This window comes from Eschscholzia californica, unplaced genomic scaffold (genome assembly GCF_041429995.1).
Source record: "Eschscholzia californica isolate CP2 unplaced genomic scaffold, dmEscCali1.0.p SCAF_6, whole genome shotgun sequence".
Lineage (NCBI taxonomy): Eukaryota > Viridiplantae > Streptophyta > Magnoliopsida > Ranunculales > Papaveraceae > Eschscholzia > Eschscholzia californica.
Window position 1 is genome coordinate 3714918 of NW_028238483.1, and position 21695 is coordinate 3736612.

General features: G+C 40.1%; 1 protein-coding gene across 1 annotated transcript; it reads right to left on the reverse strand.

Moving 5' to 3' along the window:
- Window positions 1-14056: 14056 nt before the first annotated feature.
- LOC147530878 (uncharacterized) lies at window positions 14057-15353 on the reverse strand. Its single transcript, XM_086649253.1, has 3 exons — window positions 15189-15353; window positions 14766-15112; window positions 14057-14689 (listed from the first exon to the last, which is right to left on the reverse strand). Exons 2-3 carry the CDS (start codon window positions 15102-15104, stop codon window positions 14639-14641), a joined length of 390 nt encoding a protein of 129 aa, XP_086505379.1. The 5' UTR covers window positions 15105-15112; window positions 15189-15353; the 3' UTR covers window positions 14057-14638.
- Between the last annotated feature and the right edge of the window lie 6342 nt (window positions 15354-21695).

Genomic DNA, 21695 nt, shown 5'->3' on the forward strand with positions numbered 1-21695 from the left:
ATCTAATTTGGATATTCATTTAACAGAGAGAAAGTCTCAATCCCTTACTGCAACTAATAGACGACAGTGAATGCATTTCGAAAGGGGTTACTTCTAGATAGCGAACTCTACAAAGAACTCAACAAGTTCAACTGCACCACCATGGAGGACGTCCTCGCTCGAGCTAGGGTAGAAATTCGTTGGGAAGAAGACGAATACCATCGAAGCAGGCACTGCCATAGCGACGAGCGATCCCGAAAACGTCGTTTGAGACGAACAGATCGTAGGTTAGATGGTAGATACTCAAAGCCTTACACTACCTCAAGGAGACCTCAACCTTAAGACAACAGAAAACCAGTTGACCCACCAGGTCGAACTAACGAAAGGCCACAAGGACCAATTCGCACCAGAATTCCAGAGTACAACTTAAACGTCGAACCAGCTGAAGTTGTAGCAATTTGAAGGGTATGGGAAACAATGTCCGCTGGCCAGGAAAGACGAAGAGCCCAAGTGAGAAACGAGACAACTCTAAATGGTGTGAGTTCCACAGTGATCATGGACATACCACTGCTGAATAAATCACCCCCAGGCTCGAGGTGGCCGAGTTGCTGAAGAGAGGTCATCTCACTGACTTGTTAACCGACAAGGAAAAGAACACATTAGCTCAAAGAGAAGCTCCGGCTAGAGAACCAGAGGAGCCTACACCCTCAAAAACATGCCTAGTAATAACAGGAGGATCAAAAGTTAGTGGAGGCAGTCCCTCAACCACCAAAAGAAGTGCTCGAGTTGCGGTCAACCCAATCGTCGGCTTAACCACAGGACCCTCCTATACTGAGCAAACTATTAGCTTCCTGCACAATGAAATTTCTACTCTCTTTTTTATTAATCCTCATCAAGATGCCCTCGTTATTTCGCTTACAATTGCTAATTGTTTAGTTAAACGTATACTTGTAGATAATGGGTCTTCGACTAACGTTTTGTTTTTGTATGGCTTGGAAGGTATGGGTCTCTGGAGGAATCTTGCATTTGTCGCCGCTCAACCATCCTAATTGGCTTCAGTGATGAACAAAAATACACACTTGGAGATGTCACTTTACCAGTCTACGCAGGAGGAATCAACCTCAGCACGACGTTTGTAGTGTTGAACTGCCCTTCAACCTACAATTTGATTCTCGGAAGACCATGGATCCATGGAATGAGAGCCGTCCTTTCCACTTTCCACCAAGTAGTCAGATTTCCAACCCCCTGGGGAGTGCGAGATATCAGAGGGAAACAAAGCACCTCGAGAAACTGCTACAAAAACACTCTGAAGGCCCTGAAGTCTCCATTATAGCAATTACAGAACGGAAGCCTCTTAACGACCCTGATCACCCGAGCATGGAAGAATTGGATGAAGTCAAATACGTCTGACTTCCAGACCACAAAGTGCAGATTGCGTCAAGGCTCAATTCTATATTGCGTAACAAACTCATAAATTCTTATCTCTTAATCATAATTGTTTTGCTTGGTCGCTTTCTGACATGACAAGTATCGATCCAGCTAGAGGTGAGAATTCATAAACTCCAAGTGGATCCTAACCACTCTCCAGTGAGACGGAAACGAAGAAAGTTCGCTCCAGGGCGTAATAGGGTGATTAATGAAGAAATCCAAAATTTAATTGACATTGGGTCAGTTCGAGAAGTCAGTTATCCAGACTGGTTGCCCAACATGGTGATAGTAAGAAAGAAGAATTGGAAGTGGAGAGTCTGCATAGACTTTACTGACCTCAACAAAGCATGCCCTAAGGACTCGTTTCCGTTACCTCACATCGACATGTTGGTTGATGCCACTGTTGGACACGAGTTGCTGAGTTTTATGGACGCCTTTTCGGGATATAATCAGATATTGATGCACCCAGTCGACCAAGAAAAGACTGTATTTATCACTGATAGAGGCATATTTTGCTACAAGGTTATGCCCGTCGGGATCAAGAACGCTGGAGCAACCTACCAGAGGCTAGTCAACAAAATGTTCTCCAGCATGTTAGGCAACACCATGGAGGTCTACATCGACGACATGTTGGTCAAGTCCTTGATCGTTGATCAACACCTCGAACACCTCCAGCAGGCTTTTGATGTCCTAAAAAGTATAGCATGAAACTCAACCCCACTAAATGTTCTTCGGTGTGTCATCAGAAAAATTTCTAGGCTTCATGGTTACCTAGAGAGGCACTGAAGCTAATCCTGACAAGATCAAATCGGTCATCAATATTCCTTCTCCCTCCTGTGTCAAGGACGTCCAAAAACTGGTTGGCGAGTATCTGCTCTACGTCGCTTTATCTCACGATCGTCAAAGAAGTGCTATCACTTCTTTTCCACCCTACACAAGTCCAAAGAGTTCAACTGGACTCCAACTTGCGAAGAGGCACTTCAGGATTTGAAAAGGTATTTAACCACTCCACCTTTACTCTCGAAGCCTAAAGAAGGTGAGAATTTGTATATATATATATATATATCTAGCGGTTTCTGAGATTGCCGCAAGTGTTGTGCTAATTCGAGACGAAGAAGGTAAGCAGTTTCCTGTTTATTACGTTAGTAAAACTCTGCTTGACGTCGAGACTCGTTATAGTCAGCTTGAAAAACTCGCATTGGCTTTAGTCATGGCAGCTAGGAAGTTGAGACCATACTTTCAATGCCATTCAATAGTCGTTGCCACAGCCTTCCCCTTGAATAACATACTCCATAAACCAGAGTTGTTTGGGAGACTCACCAAATGGGACGTAGAATTAAGTGAATATGATATAAACTATCGGCCTAGGACTGCCATCAAGTCCCAAGCATTAGCCGATTTTATCGTCGATTTTTCAGCTAACACTTTGCCACAAGTCGAGAAGGAACTTTTGTGTCTTACAGATCGAAGAAAATAAAAGTGGATCTTGTCTGTAGACGACTCAAACAACATGAACGGGGTCGGTCTAGGCGTGGTCCTCCAATCTCCAGAAGGAGACCTCATCCAATGGGCCATTAGATGCAGCTTCAAAGCGACCAATAACGAAGCATAGTACGGGGCCTTTATTGCTGGCCTAGCCCTTGCCAAATACATGGGTATTCGACATCTTGAAATCAGGTCAGACTCCCAACTGGTAATTAACCAGCTTCAAGGGACTTACCAAGCCCGAGACGCCAAAATGACAGCTTATCTGGCCCATGTAAAAGAAATGTAAGTCGAATTCGAAGAAACTTGTATAACCCAAGTTCCCGACTTGACAATGAGCACGCCGGATGCACTGGCCAGATTGGGATCCTCCATCCAGACTAAAGTAGTTCAGACTATCCCTTTGGTCATCCTCGAGTGGCCAGCTGTATGGAAGTCCCCAACTTCCCATGTGGCCAGTACAGATCTAGCTGATAATTGGACGACTCCAATACTCCGATACTTAACGAGTGATGAGCTTCCAGAAGATAAAAACGAGGCAAGGAGACTTCGAGCCAAAGCTGCGCGGTTCACTATACTCGAAGGTCAGTTACTAAAAAGATCATACTCTGGCTCATATCTCAGATGCGTCACTCCTAACGAAGCCAGGTACATATTAGGAGAATTACACGAAGGTGAGTGTGGTAATCATGCAGGTGGTCGCGACCTGGATAACCGAGCCCTCACAGTTGGCTATTACTGGCCAACCATGAGAACTGACGCTTTAAATTTCTCTAAACGGTGTGATAATTGCCAACGATTCGCGCAATCTTCCTATTTGCCACCTGAACGCCTAAACTCCATTTTATCACCTTGGCCCTTCATGAAGTGGGAGATGGATATTGTAGGTAAACTCCAACAGCCCCAGGGCAACGGGTATACATGCTAGCCGTTACTGACTATTTCACCAAGTGGATCGAGGCCGAAGCCTATCATCAAGTTCGAGATGGAGAGGTAAAAACTTTTGTCTGGAAAAATATTATTTGCAGGTTCGGAGTCCGGAAAGAGATTGTCACAGACAACGGGTCTCAGTTCATCAGTTTTGACTTTCAAGACTTCTGTCAAAATTGGGGGATCAAACTCAGCTTCTCTACCCCGAGGTACCCCCAATCAAATGGCCAAGCAGAAGCTTCGAACAAGACTATCATAAAACCTTGAAGAAAAGGCTCAAAAAGGCTAAAGGAGCATGGGCAGACGAGCTACCTGGAGTCCTCTAGTCGTATCGAACCACCACTCGAACTCCAACTGGCGAAACACCTTTCTCTCTTGCATACGGCTTAGAAGTTGTTCTGCCAGCCAAAGCAGGACTTCCATCAACTAGATCCCAGTGGACTAGTGAAGAAGGGAATTGGGAACAACTCAACCATAACTTAGACACTATCGACGAGTTACGGGACTCGGCAGTAATTAGAAATTCAGCCTACCAACAGAAGGCAGCTCGCCATTACAACAAAAATATCAGGGCTCGAACTTTCAAAGTAGGTGACTGGGTACTTCGAAAAGTATTCCAAAACACTAAAGAAACTGGGGCTGGAAAATTAGCACCAACTTGGGAAGGACTACCTAATAACTAAAATAGTAGGGCAAGGTGCATACAAACTACAAGCCAAAGATGGCCTCAACATCAATAACAATTGGAATGCAACACGTATGAAGTTGTACCATTTCTAAACTCTAAGCTTTTTGTTTAAATTTTATCTCAAATACTTTACTGACTTCAGCATCGGAGACGCCGCCTAGTCACCCTCTAGCTCGATTTTTTGCAAGTTAGAGCATCTTACCCAGACAAACAGACGTCTCGCCAGAGGTGTATCTCTAACCTTCTAAAAACTCTGCCTCAAAAGTTTATACTGTATTAAAACTCTACTAAGTAACTTTTGTACTGGAGGGTCGATGGCCCACCATCGACCTCCCCTCTTACCCAATTGCAGAGCAACTACAAACGAATGGGGGACAAGCATGGCTGGAAAACGAAACCTCCATTATCCACCAGCTATAGTCAACTCGAAGGATAACGGTCTGGAAAAGTCGATTCAACCTCTGGGCTAAATGGCGTGAAACATTTCCCACCTTCAATCAGGGACACAAAAATTGTCGATGATCCCTTGGAAGCGCGAACGAACTAAACCATTCTCGAGTATTGCACAATCTGAATCTCCATATGAGGTCAAACAATGTTCGTCTCAACTTCCATGAAGTATTGAATGTGGTCACCCCTTCTATCATTTCCTTTATTGATAGAACATTATTAACTTGAGCGTCGGAGGGTCGATGGCGCTGTCATCGACCATCATTTTTGTGTGTGCAGGTCGACTTATGGACAAGTAGGAGAAACACAAATTTCGCCCATCCACTGACGCTAACTGACCGATAATCAACCAAAGTCCAGAAAAACTATGTTTCTACACTTAGGCTGGGGAGTAAACGGTGACTCGAATCCCCTCAAAGCCAGAGGGGAACTAGAGTTATAACCCCAAACTTCAGACGAATAACATAAGACTTCTACGAAAAGCCAATACTTTCTAGCAGCTTACTGTCACTTCAACGAAGCAGCAAGGTTCACGCTCGACCTCCAGTTGGCCTAACAGGGACAAACGGTGCACCGGAATGCAATTATAACTTTCTGCATGGCCGCACAGGGGACAGGAGCAATCAACCTCAAACTTCAGACGAAGAACATAAGACTTCGACGAAAACAAAATAATTTCTAGAAACTTACTGTCACTTCAACGAAGCGGTGTGGTTCACACTCGAGCTCCAGGTTGCCCAACAGAAAGTACTACTAGATTATACACTTTCTTGCACCTCTGCTTCATGCACACAACACACAAGACACCACTAATCTCCCTTCCTGTGTTTTTATTTTTGAAGGTTCCTCTTCCACACTGTAGCTTATGCGGGTCGAGACGTCTCCCAGACTCCACCTGTCTAAGGAGGTTTCGAGATAAGCACAACCCGATGAATGTTAATACCTCGAATGTTACCTAAAAATAACAAGATAGATCGACTTCGAAGTCATCAGAACAATAGAACAACTTGAAAACTTCACCTTCTTCCCGAAAGAAAACGACCTCGAGCTCTACATGACAGAATGACGCCTCAAGGCTCCCGACTTTGACTTTAACTACAAAGTCTCAAAAGCCTACCATTCTAGATGAACGCATTCGAAAATGCTAGCCCCTGGGCCAACTCGGTAGATGATAGAGCAGCCTCAAAGGTAAAGTTTGAGAAGAGCACCCTGAAAATTCTGGCCACCAGGCTCGAGATGACAAACCTCAAGTCTAAATTACTTTGTAGTACTTCTTACTCAACTCATTCTTGCTTGTTTGTAATATTTCCTTAGTTGACATGTTTTAATTGTGTAACTTTGATGGGCCTAAAAGGTTACCCTAAAAGGTCTCCACCCACAAGTATACGGGCGTCAAGTAATAAGTCCGGTAAGACCGGTTCGTTCCTCAGAGACTAAGTTAAACTAAAATCTAACCTTAAAACTATTGAGATTTAAAAATGGTTTGATTGAGGTAAAATAAAAATAAAATATAAAACTCAAAAATAAATAAATAAGTCGGTATTCAGAAAAAGGGAACCTAGGGTTTTCGAATCCGTCTTCCTAATAATTCTAACGACAATTTAATTTTGATCTAATTAGAGAGTTCTTTATATAACTCAGGTTTTAGTCCATGAACGGTCTAAAAACTCGGAAGATTTTATCGTTAAAATGGTAAAAACTTTAATGAATTTATCGTTAAAATAATTATTATGACTTCATCTGAAACCCTAGATATAAAAGACTTAGCTACTCATGCTAGAAACGATAAATATTTGAAGTAATATAAGAAAAAGAAGAAAGAAACTTAACTTTTCTGCGATTCTCCCACCAAACAGAGCCTAAGGAAGTGATTTCCTTCTGTTTTTCCAAGAATCTGCCAAACGCACCCTCTGGGAAAACGATTTTCTCGTCTTCCCGGAAATGGTTTCCTCTCTGAGAAAATTATTTTCTCATCTTGTCCAACTCTATTTCTCTCTCTAACTTTCTGTTTCTTTCTCTCTTTCCACTAGAACTCTCTGTAATCTCTCTCTCTTAATGGATTCTATATCTCTCTCACCAAGAAAATAGAAACAAATAAAAGAAAATCAAAATAACAAGATGAAGCTAATAGTTTATCTCAAAACCGAACCTTAATGTCTCTCTCACTTTCTCTCTTCCTCTGTAATCTCTCTCTCTCTCTCACTAAGAAACAAAGGTTACAAAAGAAAAATCAAAAATCAGAAATCAATAAGCTCTCGGTTTTCTCTCTCTCTCTTCCCTGTTTTCTTCTTTTAAAAACCGTGATCATCCTTCTCTGTTTTTCTGTTCTATAAAACTGATGATCCTCCTCTCTCTCTCTACTCTTTTATAAACCAAAAGAAAACCGATTCAATTTCATCTTCCTCTAATCTCGACTTCTCTGATTTTGCTCTCTCTCTCTCTAAAACTAACCAACAACCTTCTCGGTTTTAACCAGCTTTCTTTCTTGTCACAATCTTCAATCAATCTCTCCTCCTTCTACAGAATAATTTCTTATAAGTTATCTTCATTTAGAAATAGGAGAGAATCCCACCAATTTGGAAATACGGTTGCTGAATGTGAAGTGGGACACAGATGGCGAAATGTTACTGTACTTTGCGGGAGAAATAAACCTATGCGGCCCACCTCTTTTGATTCGAACATGTGTACGGAGAGTAGCAAGACCGTTGGATCATTTTGGACTACTATACTATCTTGTAGCGCGTTACACTGAGTCTTGGACCCCTACACATTTTAAAGTACCACCGTCTTAGACCGAATATAGCCCGAAACGCATCTGAGCCTTTAGATTCGCTTCCCTCTTGTGCGCCACGTGTCGCAGAAGATCTATATTGACTTGATTTTGACTTAAACTTTGACCGGTTCTAATTTGCTCATCCGGACTCCAATTTCACTTCCGTTTTCGCCCACGAGTTCGTCTTGAATTCTAGTTTCACATGAGCACTAATATTGACCAGAATACTCTTGTCATTAAAATGACCAAAATGCCCCTTAAGTAGGTCTTTATCACGATGTTTTCGCATCGAACTCCGTAAATGAGACCTGAGAAAGAAAATCAAACAAATCATAAGAGTAACCGCTCGAACTGGACTAACTAACCCAAATTAAGAGATTCAAATGAGGCATTTTCATGACTCATCAAACATCCCCAAACTTAGATTTTGCTAGTCCTCGAGCAAAACAGAAAAATAAAACTAAGCCCAGTTCACCACTTTCGTAGGGAATCACGATTGCACTTAGCTCGTGCAACAAGCCGTTAAACCTCTAGGTTGCCCTAGAGGACGAGTTTTGTCTCGTGAGGGTTTGCAGTGAATATACCCACAAAATTCAGAAATTTCAAAATCCAATAGGGTCTAAATATGATATGGACTAAAAATGTTTATCCGGTAGACTTTCGGAAGTTAATAGAAATGAAATCTAAGTCGACCAAACCATACAAATGCTAAAAATCCCTTCACTAGTGATCAAGACTCGAAGTGTACGTGACCGGTCAATATGAGTATCATTTCGGTTCTGAAAAGACAAGACCTCGATTACCGTCTCGATACATTTCTCCTCAACTACTGCCTCACGGTCATACACTCAAAAATCAAAGTCACTCAAGAATGGTTCACTCTATGTGTTGGTATGAATATGAAGGAAAACTCAACACATGAAAAAGACGGACTAAAATTTTGTGGACGACTGATCTCAAAGAAGGAAACAACCACTAATATGGAATGGGTTAGCTAACCAACTCTTCTCACCTGATCTACTATCTTAACAATGCTTCCTAGTGGTCGATAGACACTAATGAGGATCTGACTAGAACTCCTGAGAACTCGACGTCTTCAAATCTTCAAGAACTACTTCAAGGGGTAAACACTCAAACAAAACTACATAAACACTTTTTTTTTTCATTTTTTTTTTTTTTTGTTTTTTTTTTTTTTTTTGCTACTGACTCTGGTAATAAAACTCAAAATACATAACATACTTTCTTCACATTATTCTTTCCTTGGGAAAAATTCTATTCACTTTGCTTCATGCCTTATTCTCAGGGTTCTAAATGATGATGGCGTTCCTATCTTCTTCTAGTTGACACTGTTTTCAAGTTTCTCAGACTACAAGAGAAGGTTTGCATTCCTGATGACATCCCTAGTGGTTGTAAAATTTGAACTCAAGAGATCAACTGAGTTCTAAGGAATACTGCGAGGTTGAGTAGCTCTTCATTCTACTCAGAATTAGCTCAGAAGAGATCACTCAAAGCAAAAGAAAGGCTCAGAATCTCACATGGGTTAAGTCTCCACTAATGATCGATTAAGTTCTCTTAGAAAAGTCTACTCTTCACCTATCTAATACTCACATGGTTAGTGCACAGACAACTTCAAGACTCGAAATTCGTGGAAAAACCTTTAGCAAAAGCATAGTACAACCAACTAGACTCTATAACTATTAACAAGCAAAAACAACTAGACTCACGTTTCCAATCCAAAATTTAAAAATTTTGAACCCTTTTGAATTTTTTGAAATAAGGACTAAAAATTCAATCCCCCATCCCCAAACTTAAACCGAACATTGTCCTCAATGTTCTGAAGACTATGCAAAATAACAGGATTAGGGAAAGATGTTACCAGATTCAGAAGTCCTATGCATGGGTTGCCTCCCAGAAAGCGCTAAGTTTAACGTCTTCAGCCAGACGAAACAGATGATTCAAAAAAATAGAAAAGATTTAACCTACTGGATTACAGATATGTGATTAACTGTAAACCAATATTCGATACATCTGTGGGTCCACCCAGAACACAAATTTTTCAGTAAACGATAGTCTCACATTTTTGTGAATTGCAGAGAGTGCATGTGAGATTATCAAAGAAGAGGGGCAATCCCTAAACTTAGACGACAATAAGGTCGTTAAGTTTGGCACCGCACTAGAGAGAGTACTGACCGGATAGAATGAGTCTTCATATGGATGATCGACAGAGGGAGTGAGTGCTTTAAAATCTACACATGGTTTTGAGGGACAAAATGCAAAGTAATCTAAAGGGCTATCAATGACACCCGGACTTAAACTAGGGTTCTCTAAAACAGGTACTTCGGGTTCCTTCAATGGAGAAACCCTACTATCAGACTCACAATCCCTATAAGTCGAGTTAGATAGTCCTTCTATAATTTCTTTTATCATGTTATCATCGGTGTCCCTAAAGAATTCTAAATCTTCGCCTAAATCAGGCGAGTCAATCCTCTCATTTAGCAAATTGGTCAACCATGATTCATCATCCTCAGTTGAATCAAACGACTTCAAATCATCTTCAACTCTAGTGAACTCTTCATTATGGTCTGAATGGATTTCAAGTTCGATACACGGAGAGGATATCTCAACATCGGGCTCCATCATTTCTGCGATTTTAGTCTCAATAACGATGTTGTCGGGAGAACTGTACTCCTCTAAAATTGTATCCTCGTCATCATAGTACACGGGACTCTGTGGACCGTACTCTACATTCTCATGGTGATCTTCTTCTATAATACTAGTTGTTATTTCTTGTAGAGTTCTATAGGTATTGTCATTCTTTTCTTCTAAAGTCTGACAACACTCGAGAGTACTCTTTTCAAGATCACTAACAGTTTGGGTCAATGAAGATGATGCTAAAGATGAAGAGTCAACCTTTTCACCGTTATCCCATTGAGGTTGAGGCACGTGTGGAGCAGAAGATTCTCCATTAATCCTCCTTAGCGCACTAATAGACTCTTCATGAACCTTCTTTAACATACTCATAGTTTCGGCCAACGAAGGTGATGCTAAAGATGAAGGATCAATAGTTTCACCATTATCCCATTGAGGTTGAGATACGTGTGAAGCATAAAATTCTTCGTTATAATGCATGTAAGAGTCATTAGTTTCAATGTTTTCCCATTGAGGTTGGGACACATTTGGAGCATAAGACTCTCTACTATAATGCATGTAAGATGATCTGTCAGGATATCTATAATATGGTTCATAACCTTCTTGAGGTTGATAATAATCCCTACGACCATCATTATGCACATTGTCTCTAGGATGACTACTACTATTCTGCACATTTGCTAAATACCACCATGGTAGATTTGAAGAACTCTCGTCCCTTCTGCCATTATGTTGGGACCACGATCTATCCATCTCTTTTTTTTTTTTTTTTTTTTTCTGAAGACCGAAAACTGAGGAAGCCCTACGAAGATCCTATAGGAAAGCAAACACAATCAGGCTGACTCCACCAAGCAACCTAGACAAAATCTAGCAATGAGTGGGTTTGTCAGATTCACCTAAAAAGCTAGACAGCTCCTACTTTGCCACAACACTTGAACTTTGATTGTTATAAAGGTTACTCGATCAGAGTAGTCGGTAAACAATTCTCCAGGAAGACAACCAACGATGAACGTTGTGACAGCCGTCTTCCTTCGGCAAACGTTTCCTCTTCTCGAGGCGGCCTTTTTGACAAGAATTGTTTACAAACTTTCCTCTGAGAATGCCTAGATAAAAGTCAATTTCCCGTGTTGTTTTTGAAGGGTCCTATGAGCTCGATACCTTAGGGGCTGATGTCTAAATAATATTTTAGCTTTTTAAGTGAGGTTTGGGTTCGTGAATGTTGTTACCTATGTGGGCAAGAGAACGGTGATGAAATTCGTTTCTTATCTTGTAACTGGGTTAGTGCCCTTACTAGAATGATTACACTAACAGTTCGATCAAAGCAATTAGGCACACGAATTCACACAAATACCCACTGATAGGAGATTCATGGGTGTTCAAGAAATTTACCTCCCGTTCAAGACGGGCGATGACCTTTGTAGATGACCCGCGAGTGTTCCAACCCGATGCTTCGTTTTGGTTTTCGGTTACAATTTAATTAAGCCCTCCAATTTAGGGTCAAAACTTAAAAAAATAAAAAATAAAAATAAAAAATAAAACTAGAAAGTCTAAAAGTCTCTCTCTCACCAAAAAATAAAAAAAATAACAAAAAATGTAAATTCTTCTTCTTGAGCTCTTCTCCTTGTTGCGCCTTCTCCTTTGCTCCTTAGTGTTTTTTCTACACAAAAAACGGAAAAGCAAGTAAAAGTGTCCAAAAATATAAACTTACCAAAAATAGAAATAAAATTAGATCAAATTTAAACTAAGTCCCCGGCAGCGGCGCCAAAAACTTGATGGGCCTAAAAAGTTACCCTAAAAGGTCTCCACCCGCAAGTATACGGGCGTCAAGTAATAAGTCCGGTAAGACCGGTTCGTTCCTCAGAGACTAAGTTAAACTAAAATCTAACCTTAAAACTATTGAGATTTAAAAATGGTTTGATTGAGGTAAAATAAAAATAAAATATAAAACTCAAAAATAAATAAACAAGTCGGTATTCAGAAAAAGGGAACCTAGGGTTTTCGAATCCGTCTTCCTAATAATTCTAACGACAATTTAATTTTGATCTAATTAGAGAGTTCTTTATATAACTCAGGTTTTAGTCCATGAACGGTCTAAAAACCCGGAAGATTTTATCGTTAAAATGGTAAAAACTTTAATGAATTTATCGTTAAAATAATTATTATGACTTCATCTGAAACCCTAGATATAAAAGACTTAGCTACTCATGCTAGAAACGATAAATATTTGAAGTAATATAAGAAAAAGAAGAAAGAAACTTAACTTTTCTGTGATTTTCCCACCAAACAGAGCCTAAGGAAGTGATTTCCTTCTGTTTTTCCAAGAATCTGCCAAACGCACCCTCTGGGAAAACGATTTTCTCGTCTTCCCGGAAATGGTTTCCTCTCTGAGAAAATTATTTTCTCATCTTGTCCAACTCTATTTCTCTCTCTAACTTTCTGTTTCTTTCTCTCTTTCCACTAGAACTCTCTGTAATCTCTCTCTCTTAATGGATTCTATATCTCTCTCACCAAGAAAATAGAAACAAATAAAAGAAAATCAAAATAACAAGATGAAGCTAATAGTTTATCTCAAAACCGAACCTTAATGTCTCTCTCACTTTCTCTCTTCCTCTGTAATCTCTCTCTCTCTCTCTCTCACTAAGAAACAAAGGTTACAAAAGAAAAATCAAAAATCAGAAATCAATAAGCTCTCGGTTTTCTCTCTCTCTCTTCCCTGTTTTCTTCTTCTAAAAACCGTGATCATCCTTCTCTGTTTTTCTGTTCTATAAAACTGATGATCCTCCTCTCTCTCTCTCTACTCTTTTATAAACCAAAAGAAAACCGATTTAATTTCATCTTCCTCCAATCTCGGCTTCTCTGATTTTGCTCTCTCTCTCTCTAAAACTAACCAACAACCTTCTCGGTTTTAACCAGCTTTCTTTCTTGTCACAATCTTCAGTCAATCTCTCCTCCTTCTACAGAATAATTTCTTATAAGTTATCTTCATTTAGAAATAGGAGAGAATCCCACCAATTTGGAAATACGGTTGCTGAATGTGAAGTGGGACACAGATGGCGAAATGTTACTGTACTTTGCGGGAGAAATAAACCTATGCGGCCCACCTCTTTTGATTCGAACACGTGTACGGAGAGTAGCAAGACCGTTGGATCATTTTGGACTACTATACTATCTTGCAGCGCGTTACACTGAGTCTTGGACCCCTACACATTTTAAAGTACCACCGTCTTAGACCGAATATAGCCCGAAACGCATCTGAGCCTTTAGATTCGCTTCCCTCTTGTGCGCCACGTGTCGCAGAAGATCTATATTGACTTGATTTTGACTTAAACTTTGACCGGTTCTAATTTGCTCATCCGGACTCCAATTTCACTTCCGTTTTCGCCCACGAGTTCGTCTTGAATTCTAGTTTCACATGAGCACTAATATTGACCAGAATACTCTTGTCATTAAAATGACCAAAATGCCCCTTAAGTAGGTCTTTATCATGATGTTTTTGCATCGAACTCCGTAAATGAGACCTGAGAAAGAAAATCAAACAAATCATAAGAGTAACCGCTCGAACTGGACTAACTAACCCAAATTAAGAGATTCAAATTAATGAGGCATTTTCATGACTCATCAAACTTATCCAATAAAATTAGTTGAAGAGATCATCACCCTTGCAAACATTCAGATGCTCAACACTACAGTTCTACTGATAAAAACCAAGTAAAGGACAGTTAGAACAACAACAAGACATCACAAAAGCCTCATGGGCGTCCAAAGTCACATATGCCTTAAGGGCGGTTAACACACGTCTATAACACAAAAACTACATAAAAGGCCCATGGGCACCGACACGATGCGACTTGCCTCAAGGGCACCGAAGATGCGTCTGAACAAAAATATACACAACACCAAAGACCCGATCAAGCATCTGGTTCATTTTTAATGTCATCATGAGACTCGTACTCGTTCTCCCTACGCCATTCCCTCTAGTTCTCCAACTAATATTTTACATCCCATGTTGTGTGGTGTCGTCTCTGATATTCCTTCACCATCTCGGCTCGAGCACGCAATGCGGCAGATTCCCCCATTTTCAGAATGTCTGTCGCACAGTCTTTATGCTTCACCTCCAACCCTTCAGATGAAACTTTGAACTCTTCATGAGCAACCTTCAATCTCGGCATTTCTTGCTCAAGAGAACTGATGCGAGCCTCGAGAGCACTCTCCTTGTCCTAGCCCTTCGAGCGGTCCTCCTTCAGCTCAGCTACCTGCTACGCGTAGGAAGAAATAAGCTTCTGGGCATGAAAGATCCCAGACACACCCTGCAACAGACATAAAAACACATTAATCACTCAATCGAACCAAGGAAATAAGAGTTCGAGAGCCACAAAAGCTTACCTGGCCACCGTCGATGGCCACACGTCTCATCGCCTCCTCAGCATCCAACTCACCGAGGAAGCCCACATCACCATCCAAGTAGTAGATATCGGACAATCCTTGCACAAACGAAAGACCTTGGAACACTGATGCACCCTCGGGCACTTGAGTACGATAACTACCAACTTGAATCTGCATGAAGGTCGTCTCGGAGCTAGCACGCTCAACTGAAAGGGCTGGCTCGACCGAGGTAGTCGAAGGTTCGACTGGGTGAGATGGAGCAGACTGAAGCTTCCTTTTCTTTGCGCCTTTAGCAGCAAGTTCTTTTGCCGATGGAGGAAGAAAGATCCGTGGAGGCATATCGTCATCTAAACAAGTCAAACCAACAAAAAGTAAGTGAAACGTAATGCAACTATAACTCGCTAGTTTAAGCAAATGATGTACCTATTGGAACGATAAAAAGAGGGGGAGTTATACGTTGGTGCCTAAGATTCGTCGAACAAAGAAGGGTCTTCTAATCTCTCCTCTCGACCTCTAAGAAAGTGAAAGCCTCGAGTCTAGACTCAGCTTCCTCGAAAGTCAGACCATGGCGGTTGCCCTTCTTCACACCTAAGCAAAAGATATTCAGGTGACAAAACTCTTTAATTTACAAAAATCAGACAAACAACGCATGCATAACTCACTAGGGCGACGCTAGCCAAGCAGAAAGTTATGTTCGTCACTACAACCAAATATGCCGCAAACGAAGAAATATCGACATTGCCAATTCCTGTCGTGTTTGGTCAAATTAAGGATTAGGTGGACCATATTGTTGTGAATCTTTAGCTGATACCGACCAAGGTCTAGGTGATTCTCTTTCAAGTAATAATACGCGCAAACGTCGACCTCGTTTACATCTTGCTCTTCCTTTTCCGCTAAGGCAGCTAGAGCCAACAGCAAGCTCCAAGTGTTCGGCATGAGCTGAGAAGGGGCTATCTTGTACCGAGACAACACTCTGCAAACTAGGGGAGGCACGGGATACCTAAGGCCCGAACGGAAGCAATGCTTGTAGATAGTCATCCAACCCAGGGGGCTTCCCCAGTTGGCAAGCTCATTAGGGCGAGCCACCCTAATGTCGGCCTCGGGTGGAATATCATACTTATGTCTCAATCCACTCACATATTCTTCATCAAGTATCGAAAAACAACGCCCTTCTAGCGTGCCCTCTGCCTCGGCACTTTGCGAGTCTGAGGCACCCTCGTCGTTATCATCAGTAAGACACATGCTCGGGTCCTCCATCCTACAAGTCATCAACGGAAAAGGTTGACAATTGTTTCCCACCTGATGTCTAGGCCTACAAACTTCTGTCTGGAACAAGTCCAACAAATATTTGCACATATACTCCCATTACACTCACGAGCGAGCCAACCCTTAGTCCACCTAGACTATGTTTGGCCTCTCTGGGGTAACTAAAGTCCCGTTAACTCGAATGGAGCGAGCCGACACTACAGGTATACTATATTTGGTCTCTCTAGAGTAACTAAGGTCCCCTAAATTCGAAATGGTTTGGCATCCAATGCTACCGTAACACCTAAGGAGTGAGCCAACACTTAGTCCAGCTAGACTATATTTGGTTTCTCTAGGATAACTAAAGTCCCACTAAATTCGTAATGGCTAGGCATCTAATACTACCATGACACCTAAGGAGCGAGCCGGCACTTAGTCCATCTAGACTACTTTAAGAAAATTCAAGGCCAATATTCCATAAATAGCAAAAACATGGATTAAAACAAATATATTATCTCATAAAGATTCAAACATAAATATCTAGCTAAAAGCATGCAAAGGAAAAAAAAATATGGAAAGCATAAGAAGAACAAATGAAGAACATGGGAAGAACAAGCAAAAAATACGAAGGACACGAAGAATAAAGGTAAAAACCAAAAATCTTACCTTAAATATCCAGAACAAGGCAAAATCCCTCCGCAATTTGCTTCAAATCCTCACAAGTTGCTCCAAATTCTCACAACACAAGTGAGGGAGTGAGGTGTCCTCACTCCTTCACATAAGGGTTGGACAACAAAAGGAGTGGATCACACCAACTCACATGTCACATCACCATGTAGTACTATACACACATATATGTATACTACTTGATGAGCCTAAAAGGTTACCCTAAAAGGTCTCCACCCGCAAGTATACGGGCGTCAAGTAATAGTTCCGGTAAGACCGGTTCGTTCCTCAGAGACTAAGTTAAACTTAATTCTAACCTAAAAACTATTGAGATTTAAAAATGGTTTGATGGTGGTAAAATAAAAATAAAATATAAAACTTAAAAATAAATAAAGAAATAAGTCGGTATTCAGAAAAAGGGAACCTAGGGTTTTCGAATCCGTCTTCCTAACAATTCTAACGACAATTTAATTTTGGTCTAATTAGAGAGTTCTTTATATAACTCAGGTTTTAGTCCATGAACGGTCTAAAAACCCGGAAGATTTTATCGTTAAAATAGTAAAAACTTTAATAAATTTATCGAGAGAATAATTATTATGACTTCATCTAAAACCCTAGATAGAAAAGATTTAGCTACTCATGCTAGAAACGATAAATATTTGAATTAGTATAAGAGAAAGAAGAAAGAAACTTAACTTTTCTGCGATTTTCCCACCAAACAGAGCCTAAGGAAGTGATTTCCTTCTGATTTTCCGAGAATTCTGCCAAACGCACCCCTAGGGAAAACGATTTTCTCGTCTTCCCGGAAATATTTTCCTCTCTGAGAAAATTATTTTCTCACCTTCCTTAACTCTCTTTCTCTCTCTAAACTTTCTGTTTCTTTCTCACTCTTTCTGTAATCTCTCTCTCTCTCTTTCTCTGTAATCTCCCTCTCTCTCACTAAGAAGTAGAAAATAACAAGAAAAATCAAAAATCAAGAAAAATCAAACTAATTTCTTAAAACCGAGTTTCTGTCTCTCTACAATATCTCTCTGTCTCTCTCTCTCTCTAACTTTCTCTCTTTCTCTGTAATCTCTCTCTCTTTCTCACTAAGAAGCTAAGATTAACAGAGAAAAACAAAAATCAAAAGTTAATATAGGCTCTCGGTTCTCTCTCTCTCTCTCTCTACTGTTCTTCTTTTTATCAAACTCGTCCTTCTCTGTTTTCGTTCTCTAAAACCGATCATATCCCTCTCTCTTTGTAATCTTCTTTCTTATATAGACCAACCGAGTCTCTCTTGCTCTATCTTCTGTTTTCGGTTTGAATCAATCTCCCAAATCTCCTCCACCTCTCTCTCGGTTTTCTCTGATTTTGTTCTCCCTCTCTAATTCTGTTTAAATCTCCTCAAAAATCGAATCGAACCGAATCTCTCTTGCTCTATCTCTAGGCTTCTGTTTAAATCTCCTCAATCTCTCTCTCGGTTTCTCTCTCTAAATTTTGATTTGAATTTGATAAGAGATTTGAGAAATAGGAGGAGAGGATAGAGGGAAGGCATTTCACGTACTGTTAGCAGGGAGCAAATGATCCAGTGGTTCGCGGGCTACCGAGAAATCCATAGAGCACCGTCCGATCTTCACGGGAACCGCAACCTTCGTCGGATATGCAAGGGACTACAGAAGCTAGGATGTGCCGAGTACCGTATCATGTTTCACAGAAAACCCCGAATGCCGTCCTTCCGTACCCGAATGTAGCCCGCGTCTCTTCTGGTTCGTGCGATTGTTTCCTGGATGCATGCCATGTGTCCGTCTTGTCATTTAGTCCACCAAGTTTGACCTGAACTTTGACCTTCTCTATTTTATTGATCCGGACCCCGATTTGACTTCCGTTTTCGCCTACGGGCTCGTCTTGGACTCTACTTTCCATCCAAATACTAATCTTGACCAAGAAGTCAGAATCAACAAATGACCAAAATGCCCCTAGTCTGTATTATTTCCGACTTTATCCGTTTTGCACGCGTAACTCTGTAAAAAGGTACCTGAACATAAAAGAGAGTAATTCGTGAGAGTAACTGCTCTAGAGAGACTAACTCATCTAAATTAAGAAACTCAGATTGGACATTTCCATGTCTCATCACTACACATAATAGAGTACACATATGTACGTATATAATAGGTGTACACATATACACACATGCATCTACATATATATATATATATATATATATATATACACATACCCACACATATATATATATATATAAATATTTACACACACATTTATTAATATATATATATACACATATATATATATATATATATATACACATATATATATATATATATATACACATATATATATATATATATATATATATATATATATATATATATATATATACAATACACAATTAAAAAAAAGTATATAAAAAATAAAAAACTTGAATAAATCGAGTATATTTATTAACTCGACCAAAAGAAATCTTTGGTTTACTATAAGTTAAAATATATTTATAAAAGGGCAATAATAGGAAAAAATAAATTACTTGAAGCATGAGACCCACCAAAAAGTACACTTTTAGACTTATTTTCCATTTTATGTTTTATTTTGGTCTTATAGTTTTTATTATTCGGGTTATTTTCCTAATAGTCCCCAACTTTGTGACCGGTTTCCTGCCTAGCCCCCTACTTTATCAAAATAACCAGAAGACCCCCTTTTTAAGATTCTGTTATAACCCGTTAACTAGTCATCACCTTCTCTCCTCCATCTCATCACCTCTCTCTGCCACCTCATCTTCTCGCAACATCATCGTCTTCTCCGGCGAAGGTCGTCGGCCAGCCATCTTTCCGGCAGTCGACCTTCAACCATTAAAAAAAAATTAATTTCTCTCACCTCTCTCTCTCTCTCTCTTTAATTTTTTTTTTAACTTCTATCTCTTCTTCTTTTTTTCTCTCTCTCTTCTTCTTTCTCTCTCATATCCATCCCTTTCTCTCTCTAAAAAGAAATGGTAGAACAGATCTGTTCTTTAACAGAACATAAATCTGTTATGTTCGTGGAACAGAACAAATCTGCTCTTTTCTGTTCTGTTCATGAAACAGAACAGATCTGCTATGTTCTGTTCTTTAACAAAGGTTTGTTCTGTTCAACGATCAAAACAGACCTTGAAGGTCTGTCCTACCTCCGGCGAAGTTGCCGGAGGTCTAGAGAGAGAGAACAGAGACAAGGGAGGAAGAGAGAGAGAGAAAGGAGAGAGAAAGGGGGGGAGAGAGAGAGAGAGAGAAAGAAAGAAGAAGAGAGAGAAAGGAGAAACGAGAGAGAAAGAAGAAGAAGAGAGATAGAGAGAGAAAGAAGAAGAAGAGAAGAAATTAAAAAAAAAATTGAGAGACAGAAAGAGACGTGACAGAATTTTTTTTTTTTTTAACGGTTGAAGATCGTTGACCAGAAAAATAGTCGGTCTACGACCTACGACCTTCGACGGAGAAGACGATATGGTGTCGAGAAGATGAGGTGGCAGAGAGAGGTGATGAGATGGAGGAGAGAAGGTGATGACTAGTTAACGGTGTAATAACGGAATCTTAAAAAGCGAGTCATCTGGTTATTTTTGATAAAGTAGGAGGCTAGGGAGGAAGCCAATCACAAAATTGGGGCCATTAGGGAAATAACCCTTATTATTTTAGGAGTGGATATATGACTAATTACTCCCCCTATTTGTGGACCTTAGACTTTTTTTTTTGTTGAACGTGGACCTTAGACTTATATATCAAAAAAAATCTTTTGATATGTCTATAAACACCATTAGATGCCCCATTTGAGTCATTAACTATGGTCAATCACATTTGACTAGCCTCTCTCGAGACAATTTGAGGGGACAAACAAACCCCCTCAACGGTCCAATTCGAGATACTGGATGGTCTAGAAGGTCTCGACTGAACAGTCTGGGACTTCACCTCTCCTAAATTGTCTGGTACGAGAGCTTCCTTACAGTCTCGAACTCGACCAGTACAAGAGCAGTCTAAATTTCTTTAGCTATGAAATTGTCATTACGTACTACTTAGAAATCACTCTGAAACTACTCGAAATCAACCCAAAGAGAAGAAGAGACGGACCTCCGGTCAAAATGGGCAAAAAGGTTGAGAGGTCGAATATGAATATAAAACTGACATGTAAGTTGCACGGCTCTTTTTTATAACAAGCAGAACTCTCCTAATCAAATCATTCATCAAATCACCTATTATAAGCTATTTAAGTCCAGGGTTAATCAGAGAACCATCAGTATCATACAGAACTATTTAAGTCTACGGTTAATCAGAGAACCATATGTATAATCTATTCATCAAATCACCTATTATAATCTATTTAAGTCCGCGGTTAATCAGAGAACCATCAGTATCAAGCTGAACTACTGGGAACCATCACCTATTATAAAACCATCAAGTTTACCGCAGTATTATAATAGCCTAGGCAGATTGCTCATCCGATATCTTATTTCCACCAGTTAATAAGCTAAATGGTTGAACGGCGCTCCTTACCACCATAACCCAAAAAACGGTTGCAGTTCTATCTTCCATCTTATTTCTTTCCTTTTTGCATGTCTAGACAATCAAAACCTCAAACAGAAACCTTATCAGTCTCTAATTAAAATGGGCACAATTTATCGTACATTGACATGCACAACAGCACATGTTCTAACCCTTGATTCACCATGTCAGACTGTCCCCTCGAGGTAAAGAGTAGAAGCGAGAGAGAAAGATCACCAAACTCTGCTCTGACTCGAACTACAACAGGGTCTGTCCGAAGTAATATGTGTGTTACTCGGAAGTTCGGGTAAGCAGGATTTTAGACAAAGTCAAGCCGAAGAAGATGATTAATAAGCTGAGAGATTACACAAAGCCCGCTCAAACTGATGATACTTAGAGGAAGGAGTTGCTAACAAATATTAAATCAAGATCCAATTACTTTATTATCATTGTAATCTATAAGTCTTTCATAAATACAATATCGGAGCTCAAATAAGAACCATCAACAACAAGTCCATAGAGACTC

Excerpts from the sequence above, each read along its gene's own strand:
- LOC147530878 (XM_086649253.1), bottom strand. The coding sequence starts at position 15,104 with ATGCCTCCACGGATCTTTCTTCCTCCATCGGCAAAAGAACTTGCTGCT. Across the intron at positions 14,690-14,765 it reads TGGCCATCGACGGTGGCCAG|GGTGTGTCTGGGATCTTTCA; the intron begins GTAAGCTTTTGT and ends TGTCTGTTGCAG.